General features: G+C 39.3%; 1 protein-coding gene across 1 annotated transcript in view; it reads left to right on the top strand.

Moving 5' to 3' along the window:
- Window positions 1-17614, top strand: part of LOC128514207 (contactin-associated protein-like 2) — a 159581-nt gene that overhangs the window by 119012 nt on the left and 22955 nt on the right. Inside the window, exons 14-15 of the mRNA XM_053487948.1 lie at window positions 1084-1240; window positions 3333-3460. Coding sequence (XP_053343923.1) covers window positions 1084-1240; window positions 3333-3460 — 285 coding nt within the window. The remainder of the gene's footprint in view (window positions 1-1083; window positions 1241-3332; window positions 3461-17614) is intronic.

The following is a 17614-nucleotide window of genomic DNA, read 5'->3' as shown; positions in this document are numbered from 1 at the left end:
TTTTAAAGCAACTGCTGCAAGTGCTGCTAATTGAGTGTCATGAAGATGATACATCTTCTCAGGTTGAAAGTCGATCTGCTTCATATGTTTCTGCCACACTGATTTGCGCTTAGCCCGGTTTCAGAGAAACACATTAAGTATGTAGCTAATCAAGGCGATAAAATCACTACGTGCACATTTTCTTTTATAATTCCAAAGCCTTGAGAGTGAAAATCTAGCTCTGTTGAATTTTTAATGCTAGTACACAGTCTTTATCGGACTTATAGCTCCACTGCCTCTGGTCTGATTAGTCAAATCAAATCAAGTATTGCTGAAAGGAAATAAATTGTGCAACAGGAAGCATGGAGGCATGGAGGAAGGGGGTGTGGATATACAGTACAAAGAGGAAGTGGGTTTGAAATACCACCATCACATGAAAGGGCATTTAAGCATGTCAACAAGATACAAGTACATTAAGCATAAGGTCCGTAGCTGTGATTGGAATTGAGTATAAAGTGTCACTAAATTATTATTATAATAAATCAAGTGAAATGGAGCTTAAGCAGGACTGTAGTGCCATGATACTGTAGGTCAGTACAATTGTGCTGTAAACTGTACGCCAGTGCGGCAGTAAATGAGCAAAGTGATATGCATATCATTTACGATATTTAATGTCTGTGCAGTGGTGTAGAGGGAATTATTTGGATCAAAGGGTGATGTTTGCGGGCAGCACAGACTTCGACAGCCTGTTACCCAGGCATCAGTGCTTGAGCAGATAATGCAGAATTTGCATAACGCTGGAGGATTGGCCGATGCACCCTCACAGATATAAAGCTGGAGGTATACTGTATGATGAGTGCCGAAACTAAGAATAAACATGGATATCTACATGTTCTGGAGATTAGAGCAAAACAATTATAAAGCTGCTATGAACAGTATATATACAAATATAATTCATTTGCATTTAACAGTTTAACGGGTTTTACAGCAAAACACATTTAACACTATTTTCTAACTTTGTTTTTTCTCAAAACTGCAAAAATAAAAAAAAAAACCCTGGCGTTATCTCATTTTGCTAACCAAATGTTGACTTTGTCTCTACAGACGGGACTCCGTACACATGGTGGGTTGGCAGAGGGAATGAGAAACACTTCTATTGGGGCGGCTCTGCGCCGGGGGTCCAGAAATGTTCCTGTGGCATCGAGCACAACTGCATTGACCCCAAACACCACTGCAACTGTGATGCAGATCAGAAACACTGGTGAGGACAAACACTGTTTTATAAAATCACAGTAATTCACTCAAGCTCAAGGCCTTGTGGTATCATCAAACTGACATCGAAATATATTCAGTATTTTAAACTAATTGAACCTAACGTTATATAAACATCATGTCTTCAAATAACAACTCACTGTTTTTTTTTGTTGTTCTTACTTAATTACATAACTCCATATATGTTAAATATTAGTTATGAAATATTTTAAGTCATGAATTGTTTAGGATATAGAAAATAAATCACTAAACTTACAAAATAAACATTAAATTAGAAGGTGTGTGCAAACTTTTAACTGGTACAGTTTATTTGTCTCCATATTGTATTTAATAGAAATGAGGGGTTTGTATAATGAATTCACCACATAAGCAAAAAAAAAAGGTGTATTGCATATTTGGAAGGAGTCACCAATGTCAGGACTCTAAGGTAAGATCTTGCAGAGCAGGATTTAAAAAAACAAACAAAAACAAACAAAAACAGGTTTGGTCAAATGATTTATTTATTTATTTCTGACTGAACATGGCAGGAGCAGTCCATGAGTGGGGATATCCTGGCACAAACCCACTTAGACTTCAGCCTTTGAATTATATGATGTCAATATTCCATTCATTCAGTGCAAGCTAGCTGGACGACAGGCAGCGATTTTTAAATGTTACATTTGACAGTTGTCAAGTCGGCAAATTAATTAGGCGGAACATACGACTTAACATGAAACATTGCCTTCCCTTGGGTCTAAAAATTAATTAGCAAACAGCCTCTCAATCAACTTTGCTAAGGAGTAAAGGAAGTGTTTGTTGCTTGGCAACGTTTGACTCTAAAACCTGAAAAAACTGTTTTTTTGGAGTGGAGATTAAAGAATACAGAAAATATAAAAACACAGTGTTGTGTTATTAAACACATTAGTAATGGGGTAGTAGTGCGGTTCACATACACTCATCATCTATACTGCTTTATCCTGGAGCCTATCCCAGAAGACTAAGGGCCCGACATGTGGTACACCCTAAACGTGATGCCAATCCATCACACACACACACTCACATTTACTCACACATCACTACGGGTGATCTGGGAGCACCAATTAGCATAATCATGTCTTTAGACTGTGGGAGGAAACTGAAGTACATGGAGGAAACCCACCAAAAACAGGGAGAACATGCAAACTCCGCACACAGATCCCAAGGTGGGAATCAAACCCGGAACCGGGAGGGGCAAGGCAACAGCAACGGGGTTAAAGGATATTCCCATGCTACCTTTATAATAACAGTAACCCATATTATTTATTTTGTAAGGATCAGCCTACAATAATATCATATTCAGGCAATATTATTTAAGCCTAAATTATTATTTTGTGGTTGCTCGTATTGGGAGTACGCACTATATCTACGAACAATAACAGTAAATAACGTATTTAATGAATGTTTCAAGAAATGTAACTATAAAGGAATAGAAGGTATGATAAGTCAGCCTTTATTTAATTAAGTAGTATAATCATTGTACTTTGTCATGTGTAGTTAATTTGATGAAGTTATTTGTGAGAATATAGAAAACACATAATGAAAGCTTTATCTGATATTTTTGGGAGGTAAAAATCGAGCCTTGTGTTAAGCTTGAGTCATGTATATTAGGACTAATTTTTAACGAATCCAAGGATTTAAAATGGATTTCATTAGTTAGATAAACAACAGAGCAGGCAAATTACTGATAATGGATACAAACAAGAACATTAGGCTGATCCGTCCTCTTCCAATCATGCAGTAATATCTGATAATAATTATACCTAATTAATGTGTTTCATTCAGCCAAGAATAATACCATTCGCCTCCTAACCTACCTGGTGTTTAATGAGCGTTAATATTAAAATATGTTACGCTTGATGCTTTATGCATGTCTGTTTGTGCTCTTATAATTTGTGTATTAATATGTGTATTAACATGTGCATTAAGAAAAAAAATCCAGAGTTAGACACTGGAAATATTGACATTTTTTAAATGCGATATGGAGTTTGTTGAAGATGGCAACCACACTATTTTAAGGTAGTTTTGTTCGGTTGTAATTAATCCAGCAATCTCTTTGCCTACAGGAGAGAGGATTCAGGGCTTTTGGTCTATAAGGATCACTTACCCGTGAGCGAGGTAGCTGTAGGCGACACAAATCGACCTGGATCAGAGGCTAAGGTCACGGTGGGACCTCTGCACTGTCATGGAGACCGTGAGTTTAACCTCATAAGTATTTATGAGACACACAGTGCTTGAAAAGTATCCTTCTCAAAAAGATTCTCTGGATATTATTTGTGCATTACTTGTCCACATCGCCAATACAGTATATACACTCCAATACTACTTTTTGATCCTTTTTTATACTGTATTTACCCTACTATGCTGTAAGTTCCCAGAATGTAAGGATTTTTCTTTTCATGGTAGGTTAGGAATAAGATCCCAATAATTTGTCGGCACTGCAAAGGGTAAATTGGGTTTAAAACTTTTTTCCCTTTTGAACACAAATAGTTTAAGCAAAGATTATTTATAAGAATTATATTACAAGTCCGTTTGCATGAGCTGTTACTTTAGAAACAATAATATTTTAGAATTAACATGGTATTATTAGCCTTTTATTAATTTTAGCGTTTGCGAGTCATATTGTTATGCAAAAAAAAATAAAAATCACAAGTGACTTAGAGCTCAAAGTTGAGCATTCTTTCTTCATTTAGTACTGTTGTCATGCTCTTAAATGCCTACTGAATAAAAAAAAGCTATTTCACTGTGATTTAAAAAAGAACCTACAGTATTATGAAAAGTTTATATTTTATTTATTTATGCATTTAGATTTTATTTATTTATGCATTTAGACTTTTCTCTCAGTGGGTGTAAAAACATCTCGGGTTACTTTGCTGTAACCCTGTTCCCTGAAAAGTCGGGAATGAGATCCTGAGTGAAAACGCTATGGGAACATCTTGTGTCTATCAAACACGCCAAATTTTGGCTTATATAACCTTGGTCAGGTGATGTCATCTGATGAGACGCACCTGCAGGTTATAAATAGGAGTGAGCCGGAAACATTTCTCAGATTGATTTGTCTGAAGGGACGTCCGGTCACGCAGGCAGTGCGGCATTAGAGCGCAGCATCTCGTTCTCGTCTTTTCAGGGAACAGGGTTACAGCAAAGTAACCCGAGACGTTCGCTTTCAAAGGCTACACTCGACGCTGCGTGAAAACGCTATGTATGTATATATTGTATGTGAATATATTATATAAGTATGTTTTTGTGCGCGCGTCTCATATGTGACATTCATATAAAATGCAATTCGTGATAAGTGTATGTTGGTAAAGTATTTGTGGATATGTATGTAACGACGCGGCTCGCGCGAGGGGCAGAGCCGCGCATAAACTGTTCAGAACGGGCCGGGTCGTGATACTGCGACACTCCGTGTGATCATTCGGTCGCATCGGTAAAAGGTGTCAGGGCCAAAGACAAAGCGTGCTGAAGAAGACACAGGCAAAGCCCAAGCCTCTGTCTGTCTAAGACACGGGCGAGAGAGTGAGGGAGAGCGACACGCAGCAGTTTCACCCGTCCGTTCTCGGTTAGACGGCGGAGCTCTGTTTATTTTGTGTTTCAGTTTTTTTTTTATTTCCTTTTACGTTTATTAATTAATAATCCCACACATCTCCAAACGGAAATGTCTTCCCGTGTCTGTCATTAGCTCTCACAACAACTCCTATTTCACTGACCCTCTCTAAAGCCCTGCGTCAGGGCTATTATAATCAGTAAAACATCTCTTGGTGCGGATCTCCACACCGCACCCCTGTAACAATATAATTAGGAGAAAAATGTAAATTAAGGATGTCTTGAAACATAATGCAGTAACTCCTAATTCATTTGAACACGGTAAAGGTGTTAATGTTTCGTACATTGCTCTATTCGTCCCTTTTGTTTGTGCTTAGGTTTCACTGTTTTCCATATACATACAACGTTTGGACAAGAATGTTCCGGAAGCGATATTAAATAAAAAGAATACACAATTTTGTTTCAATACAGTTTTATTAAATATAGAATATTTTTATATTTTGCTGGCGAAATACATTTTAGACAGAGACGTTTGCTCGGTCTTGTTAAATCGTTTTAAACCCCCCATTTTTGTGAATTCCCCCATCAGCGAAATCGGTTTAATAACTTCACACCTATCGTGAATGAAAGGTGAGAAAAGGGGTTACAGTTACTGGGGGGTCTGGGTGTCACCTCGGAGCGCGCTGTCGCGTTGTATTTAAAGAATAGATTTAAACAAAATCATGTTTGCTTCAGCATTGGAAATAATATTGTATTAGGCTAACTTTGTTAAGGATTATACACTTTTGTATTTATTGTATTCGTCTTTTTGCACACATGCACGGGTATCTTTAAATTTGAAAAGAAAATAATAGTAGGCTGGTAGGAATGTTATTTTTCATACAACTTAAACGGCTAATTGAAGTTAAATATACACAATACACTAATAATTACGTTTTGATTGTTTTTATTTATGAGCTTTACATTTGAGCACTCATTGAGCTTTCTAATTTCATATACTACCATATCATATATTTGTGTCTAATACTGTTTTATTTATATTTTGCAACATTACATGCAGTTTGTAATTTACTTGCGATTGTACTTTTAAAATGTAACCGACGTATCTACAGTATAAGCATATTTAACTACTTCAACAGAGAAATTTGGTCGGTCTGGCTTTTAGATAAAGTTCTTATTTAATATAATTTTATTATTTAATTAATTATTTTATTATAAATATGATTCTTATTATGTATACTCTTGTCAAGTATAGTCCTTCAGAGCAAGCATTGTGTCAGAATCTCTTCTCACCTTTCATTCACGGTGAGAATTTATCAAACTGTGTGCGCTGTTGACAAATACTGTAGGGGGTTTAGATGAATTAACAAGACAGAGCGGATGTCTATGCCTAAAATAGATAGGTTTAAATAGATAGATTAATGATAGCAATTAAATCAGACTTAATAGTTGGATTTTATACTTTTCTTTTTATTTACTGTATGGACAGTCGCATTATGCTTTCTCTATGTTATTTATCTCTCTATATATTTTCTAATTTTGACTTGAATAAATCATCTCACATCGGAGCACGCTGGCATGTAGCCTCGAGTAGCCTATATAAGTGCGAGCCGCGGGTTTATACATGCCGATAAATACATTTTGGATGGATTTTAAAGCATCTTTTTTAGGCCTAAATATTCATTTTAATTAATGGCCAGGTGTATTACGAAGTTGTTCTCTGCAAGGTGTATCTGCATGGAGAGATTGTGTGTGTGTGTGTCCACTGAGAGTTTGTGTGTGTCCGCACGCGCATCTCATACTGTACTGTGGGTGTGTATGCATGGAGAGTTTGTGCGTGTGTTTGTGATGTTATCTTCTCCTTTAAACATGCTTCCAACCAACCAACCAACCCTGGCCTCCAAACTCAGAAGCTACGTGTCAAAGCTGATAACTGCTTCTTTGATCTGCTGGTTACGGTGGGGCGTTGACTGCTGATCAGTGTAAAGTAGCCTGTAAAAACCAAGCTCTTGCCCAAAAATAGTGTAAATGTCTGCAACAAACACTAACCATTAAAATGTTAAGAATTTAATTAAACACAAATATATAAAATAGATTTTCTTTATGCATAATATTTTTATAATATTAATAATATTTAACTTATGCTAGGGTACTTTTACTTTGCTAAAGTACTATTTAAAGCTATTTATTCATTTCACTTTTATTTGCTTACTTACTTACTTACTTACTAACTAAAGAATGCTTTAGTAAAGAGCTCTAAAACAACGTCACGTATGAATGACAATGGAATATTACAGAACGTGCTAATGCACCAATCACTAACCATTAAAATGTTGGATTTGAATTAAAATAGCACTTATATTTATATATAAATATATTCGTGTTTAATTAAATTCTTAAAGCATCGTGTTCACCCATGGGTTTACTGCATAAACACAGTTTTTTTGCATTAAATTTAATCATGCAGCACTTTTAGTATTCATAGCAAAAGCAACCCAACAGTGTGAGTAAAGTACCCGAAATAACACAGAACTTTGACCCAGCATCAACCCAACAATGTGTTTACAGAAACCCAGCTTTTTTAAATGTACTACTACAGTACTAATGAATGGACAAAGCACAGTCAAAGCCCCGAGATTCTGCGTCCTGTCGCGTTGTATTCAGCGAGTAGTGCATATTTTTGTGTTTGTTTTATTTCATGTCTGTAGTTTTATCGATAAATCTGCTCATATTTGCACACGCATATATTAGCCTTTTGATCAAAAAGCCACAAGCGCAACTCACTTTCATTTGCAAAAGGCAGTGTTTATTGTTTAGTGTATATTTAAAGCACAAAAACACAATAAAAAAATATCAGGGGAATGCCTCTTGCCAGAGCAATAGATAAGGCAATCTGAATGAGTTGAATGAGTCTTAATTGGCCCACGCGCCTCATAAGAAAGGGCAATAGCATCTCTCACCCAGTGTGAAAGGGTCTGTGTAGTGGCGGTTGCGGCCCCTATAGCATATAAAGAGTTGCTCTGACTTACGCCACTGGCCGGTGCGGTGGACGTAAATCTAAGCATGTACTGGACACAGTAGGTAAGGTCTCTCCGGCTCCGGAGGACAAAAGGCGGAGGACAGAAGGCTTCAAAAACAACAGGGTGCATGCATGAGAATGGAACTTTCGGAAGATAGTTCTGGTGAGGATGCAAAATGGCCCTTACTAGCCCAGAGGAAAAGTCTAGGCAGGATGGGTAGACTGACAAGGCGTGCAGATCTCCAATCCTCTCCAATCCCCAGAGTTAATGGCTATCAGAAACTATCTAACATTTTAAGGGTCAGAAACCTGACAGGTGCTGATTTTAGTGGTTCGAAAGGGGTGTCGATTAGACCTTTGAGTACGAAAGATAAATCTCATGAAGGGACAGTGGCTTTAGTGGGTGGCCTTATCTGTTTAGCTCCACAAATAAAACGGGCAACTAAAGAGTGCTTTCCCACAGTAACCCCATCAATGGGAATGTGGCAGGCTGAAATAGCGGCTACGTACGTCCTGAGAATACTAGGGCACAAGCACGAGGACAACTTCTCCTGCTGAAACTCCAGCATTGAAACAATTCGGCAGTGGACTGGGTCTACCTGCTTCGTCATGCACCAACTTTCAAATACATTCCATTTAAGGGCATAAGCTTTCCTAGTGGAGGGAGCCCCAGCATTTAGAATAGTGTCAATTACGCTGGCTGAAAGACCAGCTTGACTTAGTTGGTTTCATTCAGGGGCCAAACGTGAAGGTTCCAAAGCTTGAGTCATGGATGAAATATTGTCCCCTGCGCCTGAGACAGAAGATCCCTTCTTACTGGAATCACCCATGGTGAGCCGTCGAGGAGAGATATTAGGTCCAAAACCAAACTCTGGTCGGCCAACAGGGCGCTATCAATAAGAGGCGCAAATGCTGTTTACAGACCCTCGCCAAAACTCCAGGGAGCAGAGCTATCGGAGGAAACGCATAGAGGCGTAATTTGGGCCACATATGGGCCATGGCGTCCAGACCCTGGGGAGCTGGATAAGTCAGAGAGTAGTAAAGGGGACATTATGCTGTCTCTTGAGAGGCAAAGAGGTTTTCCCAGATCTGACTGACTACTTTGGGAAGGAGCCTCCGTGTCACAGCTTGTCTGAACAATAATTCTGCTCCCACATTCATGTGCCCTGAAATGTAAATTGCCCAGAGGGACAGGAACTTGTCCTGTGCCCAAAGAACCTGGTGCACTAGCTTGTTTAAGTGGCGCGAGCACAGTCCGCCCTGGCGATTTATGTAGGAGACTACCGATGTGTTGTCCACCCGCACTAGAACATGGTAGCCTCTCAACTGCTGGAGGAAATGCTGGGAAAAAGCTCCCTTGGGCTGGACGGCCATCTAAGACTGCCCAGCCGGTAAGGGAAGCGTCTGTCATTAGCATCTTGCGATGACACGACGGACCTAGAGTGGGACCCAAAGTCAGGATCTGGGGTCTAAACCACATAGACAGGGTACGTAGTCCTTTGCGCGTAACCCTTATTTGCCTTTGGGATTGGCTCTTGCATAAAATCCCCTGGCTCTTAGCCACAACTGAAAAGCTTTCATGTGCAGAAGGCCCAAAGGTATGAACATGGATGCAGCTGCCATGAGGCCTAAACATTTTTTAAAGTGATGTAGAGTCACTATCTGGTCTAGTCTGATTTCTTTCAGGGCGTTGAGAATGGATTCGACACGAGCGCATAACGATCAAGTCCCATGTGACACCCAAGTATGTTGTCCTCTGAGCCAGTAAGAGAACGCTTTTTGTATTGTTGAGTTTCAATCGTAAAAATGGAGATGAGCTAGGACGACATCCCGATGTCGAAACGCTAGCTCCCGAGACTGGGCCAGGATCAGCCAGTCATATATGTAATTTAAAAATATGGATGCCCTGAAGTCGCAAGGGAGCCAGGACTGCATCCATGCACTTTGTGTATGTGCGGGATGATAGAGCTACACCAAATGGAAGGACCCGATACTGGTAAGCTTTTCCCCCGAAAGCGAATCTCAGGAACTTCCTGTGTTGTGGCAAAATTTCTATGTGAAAATATGCGTCGTTCAGATCTATTGTCACAAACCAATCCTTTGGTTGGATTTGTGAGACAATGATTTTGACAGTCAACATTTTAAATCTGTACTTTTTGAGATGGCGGTTCAGCCCGCGAAGATCTAGGATTGGACGCAGCCCTCCGTTTTTCTTGGAGATCAAGAAATTAGTGGTTCGGCATCCTGGAGTACAGCAGGATATGACCGAAGGACTAACGTACTGTTGGAGACTGGTGTTGTCTGACAGACGGAAGGTGTGACAGGGGCATCAAGGAGGAATGTTCGATCCTTGTCCTTGAAGCCTGTCAAATTTAACCACAGGTGCCTCTCTGCGGCCGATAGCACGGGCCGTCTGCTTGGTTGCGCGAAGGGACAAGTGAGTCGCCCGGCGTAATTCTGTGAATGCTATCTCATTCACGGAGCCACTCGTGCTCAAATCCTTTAGCAGGTCGGCCTGGTACGCCTGCAAGACCGCCATGGTGTGCAATGAAGCGCTGGCCTGACCTGCTGCTTGAAACGCCTGCTTGAAAGTTCTACATGGCTTGGAAAGAAGTGTTGGCTTCTTTAGTGAGGATAATGTCCCAGGAAAGAGATAGTCCGCGAGCGTCTCTTCTATCTGGGGCATCACCATGTAACCTCGTGCTTTTGCATCAACGATATTCGCATAAAACGAAGTCGATGGTACAAAAATACGGGATGAATAAGGCTTGCTCCAGGAACTAGTTAATTCGTTGTGGAGGTCGTCAAAAGAGGGGAGAGAGCGGCATTGTGGCTCCATCTCCTGGCCACCCGACAGAAATCTGTCATCTTTTTTTTAACATTTGGGAAAGGCTTGCTCCTGTGGCCAATCAATGTGCAGCCGCTCGACTGCTCGTGTTATAACTTTAAGCAGCTCCTCATACTCTCTATCTTCCTTAGAGGAGCATTCTGAGGTAGCTACTTCCATTTCCACAGAAGCAAGAGAGCGAGTCTCTTCTACACACTCACGAGAAGCACCGGAGTGCGCTTGTGAAGTGGAAGGAGAGACTTCCCGATCGGAAGAGAGGGCGAAAGAAAGGAGGGAAGACTCTGTCTCGCGCGCCTCGGCCAGATCGGCTTGTGATCCCCAGGAATGCAGCGCGGCTCGTGGCTCTCTAAAGAACTCGAGGCGCGCGCGAAGCACCTTTATGGGAAGAAGATCACAGTGTTCACAATCTCCTTGAAGCCCTTGGAGAGCATGACTTTCACCCAAACATTCAAAGCAAAAAGTGTGGAGATCGCCCTCCGAAAGGAAATTCTTACACGGGGGGACACATCTCACTTTAAATTCCGTCATTATATCGGTGAGTTAAACACTTTTCTTTGCTTTTTAATTTGCTTTTGATTTGTTTGTGACACACGCGCACAATGCGGTACTAAAAGGTGTCTCACCTAGATAAGAAAGTGAACCTTCAGATAGAATCATATAACACAATTTTTTACAATACTTAATGCTTCTTATTTCCTGATCCATGCTTTGTTTTTTGTACACATTTATATTTTTATCAGATATCAAAAAGAAACACATTTGCTAAATACAACTTAATACCCTTTTATGTAGTGTCCGTAACTCTTTCAATGAGCTTAATTGTCATTTAGATGAAACTTGGGCAATTTAGATTTAACATGAAAAAAAAAAGGACCTAAAAAAGTGTATTATTCTAAAATGCAAAAGATATGAGGATATTGCAACATAATTTAGACATGTTTTACAGACACTGCAGATTTTTACATGTTTACAGACACTACGCAACAATTTTTTAGGGTCACATGCTTCTGGAAGCTTACACCAATTTTAGTATCAGTGCCTATAAAGAAATATGAATTATTTACATTTTAAATTATTATTGTTTGAAATGAGGCAGCATAACGCAGAAAATGGCCATTTTGGGGGCACATACAAAAGGAGGTATCAAAAAGTTTAGAGATTAGTTCTCTTCACATGCTTTGTTTTTTCAATGTATGTCCTTCCTCAGACACTTTAAAACCTGGCAGTAGAATTTGATTTGATTAATTGATTTGATTTTGATTGATGGTCTGGGCACTTGGGAACAAATTCTCAACGGACAATGCCACCAACTTAAAAAAAAAAAAAATCAATGACAATGCACTTGGTCGAGCTGCAGACCAGCCTCACTATTTTCGGTCATGGATATGATGGGCTGTTCTACTGTACAGTAAGGACTGTTGCCTTGTCTCAGAGTCGTACCCATACCCCCAAGTTTTGTAACCGGTAATGATCCTCGACATGGGATGAGTCATCCACTGCACACTGACAGAGTTCTTGGCAGACTTTAACGCAATGTTCTGCTCCTGGGTCAGCAGCCTTGGGAGGAACTTGGTAGCAACATGGCGCATGTTTAAATCACATGTGAGGACTTCATTTATATGAGCAGCGTTGGGGGACATTACATCAAAATTACTGTCATAAAAAAGGAATCAGTTACATTACAGTGTTACTTTCTGATACATGTAACTAGTTCGAGTAATTTTCGACTCCTTTCTGATTCCTCATGCATGTTGTTTTAGGCAAGACCTTTATAATTATTCTACCATCATCACTCAGCGAAGTTTGGCTCATAATCTGTTAACTACTAATACCCCTATCTTACAGATTTGCCCAGTTTCACACAGAATTTCACGTTCGCTTATTGTTCTAACTCGCGGTCCATGATGAAATAACAGACGTTAAAACAGACCTGGTCAGAATAGCACCAATGTCACAAATGTACAATGTCCTGATGTACACAGGATGATGTCTTTTGGCAGAATGACTTATGAAGGTCAGTGCTCCCCGCGACCGTGTGTGCAGCCTTTGTCGTTTAGCGGCATGTTGCAAAACTAATCCTAAAACTCGTTTGATACCACCTTGTCAAATGATGATAAACAAACTGTATGTCAGTAATGAAGAGACATGATTTGGTTTTAACTCTAACAGTATGTAGGAATAATAAAGCAGGTACAGTGGAGGGTGTGGTAGGCTTAGAAGATGAAAAAAGATTCTTAAATTCTGTTCGTCCTACTGATGCTTTTGATATTTCACATCACTTTAGTTCCAAACTGACTGCTAAGAAATAAATTGTCATGACCTTCTCTGGAGATGGAATGGTATCTTAGTGGTAAGTGCCTCGGTTGTCTCAGACCTCCAGGGCTAGAGGTCCAAATCTTTCATCTGCTCTGTGTGCATAAAGGTGATATGTGCTTGATGGGTTTTTTGCAGGTACTCTGGTTTCCTTCCACAACTCAAAGATATGGAGTGATTGGCATTTCCAAATTATATGATTGGGTGAATGAGTGCATAATTGGGTGTGTGAGTGTGCCCCAAGTTCTCTGATATGGGCTCCAGAGAATTTTTTTATTTTGCAGGGTGGAAACCACTTGCAAAACTCCATATTTTCACATGCTGTTAGTGATTATTTTACCAAGACTTTCTTCTGTGTTTACAGTCGGGAGAGGCGGTATGAAGCTTCATCACACTGCTCAGAATCACAGCAGCTGATAAGAGTTAAATTAAGCCAGACACAAGCTTCTGTCAAAACACATGACGGCCTCATGATTTATAGCAAGGAATAAAAACTCAGAGGAAGTTAGTTGCGGAAAGTTTTTTAATCTCAAGGCAAAAATTGAGTGAATTTAAATACACAGAATATGTTTTTTTTTTTAATTCGAAACAGACCAGTAAAGTCAGTTCAGCTACCTTCCCTAGTGCACTTTTATTCAAGTCTAAGTATTTCTCTCCATTCAAGTCTGAAGGTCAACTGGCTGTAATAATTAAAGCCAATTCAAAATAAACACTTCAATAAATCTGCGCTTTCGCATCCCGGCATAGTGTTTTAATGACTTTCTTTCCAGAAGTGCCATCTGGTAAACATGCATCACAGCCCATCTGGGCAAATCATCAAAGTGCAATAAAATGGGCAGACGTAAACATGAGCGTAATTTCCAGAATCTGGACACTTATTATTCCTTGTGATGGCAAATGGACTATTTTATGAGTTCAGTCATTTTAAGTCTGATTAGTCAGTTAAGCAGATTTCAGAAAGTTTTATGTTGATGTTTAAGATGCCATCCGTATTCCAGATGTGTAGCCATTTCAGAATTTCTGATATTTCAGTAATCAAACCTGTGGATGTGGTCAGAAATGAAAGCTGGGAATATGTCACATCTGTTCAATATTACAGCAGCATTTTTATTGACTATATTTCAGTAGGCTCTGTAGATTAAATTTTATAACCTGGTAGCTTCAAAAAGCTTCAAAGTCAAACAGACTGTGTGTGTGTGTGTGTGTGTGTGTGTGTGTGTGTGTGTGTGTGTGTGTGTGTGTTTACTTCTTCTGTATACAATATCCAAAATAGCACACTGGAATAAGATTATTTGAAAATCAAATTTTAGATTTCAAATTTCAGCTAGATAGCAATGCACAAGGTTAATACATGATCAGAAGTCAATATACAGAATGAGGACGAGTCAAAAACAGGAAAACAACTCGTGGACTTGAGATGCATGACAAGAACCGAAATGACAGGGTAGAAATAATCTATACTAATCAAGGCGAGACACAGAACAGGTGAATACGGTAGAGTAAACAATCAATGTCCCGATGGGGCAGAGGCAGGACTGGGGAAAGTGAAAGGGGAAATGTGACTGTGTGGTAGACAGAGGGTGGGAGACGTTCTCAACTTTCTAACAACAAATAGTCCTGACCTAGTAATCTGATTGGACGGGAGGCATTCCACAAGTGCTGATACGGTATATAAGGCTGATACTGTACATTATATAATCCCAAATCTCTCTCTAACCCCTAATCAAAAGCACTACTTGGTATATGGAACAAGGGTTTGTAAACCAGACATAGCGCACTCGCTTTCCATTTAACGCTATTTGGGATCCAACCCATGAACCTCGGAATATTCAAAATTGAAATAAGTGGAAAATAAAGTAAATCTTGTACGTTTCTCAGGACTGATCCCCACCTCCATGATTTATTCTTTTTATCTGCTTGGCTACATAGTATCAGCAAGAATTTAGAACTACTTTCACTACTGTTAATTACTGTACACCAACTGTCAGTCAAATCTCCGCTAGTTCCACCAGTCATGGAAGGATATGAGTGATAATAAATGGTGTTTGTTGAACTGTTGTTTAAAAGAAATATTACATTCAAGTTCATGATACTGTGCAGAATATCAGCACAGCAAATTCTCCACTCAAGTCCAGATCTCCAAAACTCAGCCACATTCTTTGTTTTTTCCTTGAATTTCTTTATTAAAAAAAAAATATATAATAATTCTTCAGGCTTCCTGAAGGAAGTTTTTGGCTCCTAGAGTCCCAGATCAGTCCCTGACCAGTTTAGAGGAATGTTATTTACTCAATTAGTCATCGTCTTCAGTATACTGCTTCATCCTGTATACAGGTTCATGGAAGTCCTGGAGACTATCCCAGGAGACTTGGGTTTGGGCACGAAGCAGGGTATACCCTGGACAGGGTGCCAATCCATCATTAAGCCAAGCCACACACATACACTTACTTACACACTACGAGCAACACTAAATAGCCCAATCTGCATGTCTCTGGACTGTGGAGGAAAACGAGTACCCGGGGGAAACCGACCAAACATGGGGAGAACATACAAACTCCATGCCCACAGAGGCAGGAATCAAACCCGGATTCTGGAGGTGCAAGATGTGGTGTGCCACCTTAAAGGAATGTTTTTTATTTTATTATTATTATTATTATTATTATTATTATTTCTTGTTAAGCCACACAGTGATCTATGAATCATTCAAAAATGAAAACACTATCTAACTTAAGGCATGAACCAGTGAGAAACAGGTACAGATGATGATGTATGATCAGGCCGGTGATTAGTATACTGGAGATGCTGAATGCTGAGTGGTTAGAAAAGACGAGAGGGGAAATGAGGTCGCTGCGGAGATCGTTACATTAACAACCAGTTTTAACTTGTATCTTTAGGCACTTTGCAGCCTGTCACAGTAGAACATTTGCCCCTATTTCTTTAATTTAATCTACATCATTCAATTCAATTTAATTTAATTTAATATTAGGAAATAAGGAATGGCTCCAGACTTTTTCAGAGTGCTGAATATGGTTGAGGCAAAACGCAGTGCGACCAGGAAAAAAGAAAATGAGCTTTAGAACCTGCGTAATAAGACAGCACCATGCAACAGAAACATTAAGGTAGCAATAATGAGATTTACTGAGAAATAATGAGATTTGAATTAAGATGAGACACAGATACTGTATAGTAGAAAAATAGGGCGAAATGACTAGGAATAAAAAAATAAAGAAAAAAGAAAAGAAAAAAAGAGCCATTGGTGTGAATTTAACACAAAATGGACAGTATGCTGAGACAGGAAATTCATAACTTTGTGGTAGACAGAGTATTTTTCATCTTGGGACTTCTGACTCCAAATTTGCATATTCAGACCAAACTGTGACTTCTGGCATGAGTTTCCTCAATATCTAATATTAAATTTATTGTTTTTTTATCGTTCTTTGATATGGAATTATTTCTCTGCAAGCTTTATTTACATTTGTGACTGTAGCCTTGCCTGACTCCCCACCTGGTTATTGTTCTAGATATACTCAAATCTGCAGTTATGGTTCATATAAAATTTCTCATAAAGCGCCTACGCTCTTACCTCAGGCTCCGCTCTCAGAAGTCAGTGTCTCACCATTTAAAATCCCTCACATTAGGTCTGTATAAGACTCACGCTGGATCTGTGAAAGATCAATCACAGAAAACACTTCCCTTTTAGCCGGGTAGGATGAACGAGAGCGAAGACAGATGCAGGGGAGAAGGGAGAGTTTATCGTTTTATTGTGAGGTTTTATCTTGGTGCAGGATGTAAGAAGTGAGCCTGTAGTCTTTTAGCGACTGTAGTTTTCATGTCAGATGTTTTTTTTTATATTTATATATATATAATCCTGACGCAAAGCGAGTACTCTGATTAATTATATTTGCTTTGTCTTTATGCACTGTTAAGTTCACTTTGCTTAATGGGAATTCATTAATTTAGTGTAATTGCTATATAAAATTTGGATGGTAATGATGTTTAATGATCCATAAGGAATATTAAGGAATAATAGGGAATAATGAGGATTAAGTTTTTTGTGCAAGGTGAACCATACGAGAAACTGCTGAGGCACATTAAGGTCAAACAATAAGCGACAAGTAAAATAAAAATTGTGTAAATTCCCTTACTTTCACTGTTAAACATAGACGTTTAGGGTTTCAGTTCTGGTTCATAGTCGAATCGAACCTTTAATGATTCAGGTTAATTTTATCAAACTGAATTAAAATTTATAATGTACAGTAGACTTTATTGACTACCCATCCAGCGTTTAGTACAAGTTTAGTATATCTGACCAGTTCTGCTCATCACGTGGCCACCGATGATAACAAAATCTGGAGTTTTCTAGTATTGTTTGCTAGACCTGAGAATTTCACAAGAGCAGAGCCTTGGGTTTAATCTTACGGTTTAGTAGCGAGCACCAATTTGAGGAAGGTATAAGGTTTTGTCTGTTTACTTGCCTTGCCTTGCGTTCCTCTTTGATTCACTTTCAGTGGTAGGGAATTAGGGCGTTCCCTCTGATGCTGGGATGACATCTCTCGGCAAGCCCTTCGCTGCTGCGTTGGTTACTGACAGCGGGACTTTTTTTGAGTTCTGGCACGAAGTTATTT

The sequence above is a fragment of the Clarias gariepinus genome, chromosome 26, assembly GCF_024256425.1.
Source record: "Clarias gariepinus isolate MV-2021 ecotype Netherlands chromosome 26, CGAR_prim_01v2, whole genome shotgun sequence".
Taxonomy (NCBI): domain Eukaryota; kingdom Metazoa; phylum Chordata; class Actinopteri; order Siluriformes; family Clariidae; genus Clarias; species Clarias gariepinus.
The sequence above is the reverse complement of the archived record's forward strand: the minus strand, read 5'-3'. Positions and strand labels throughout refer to the sequence as shown.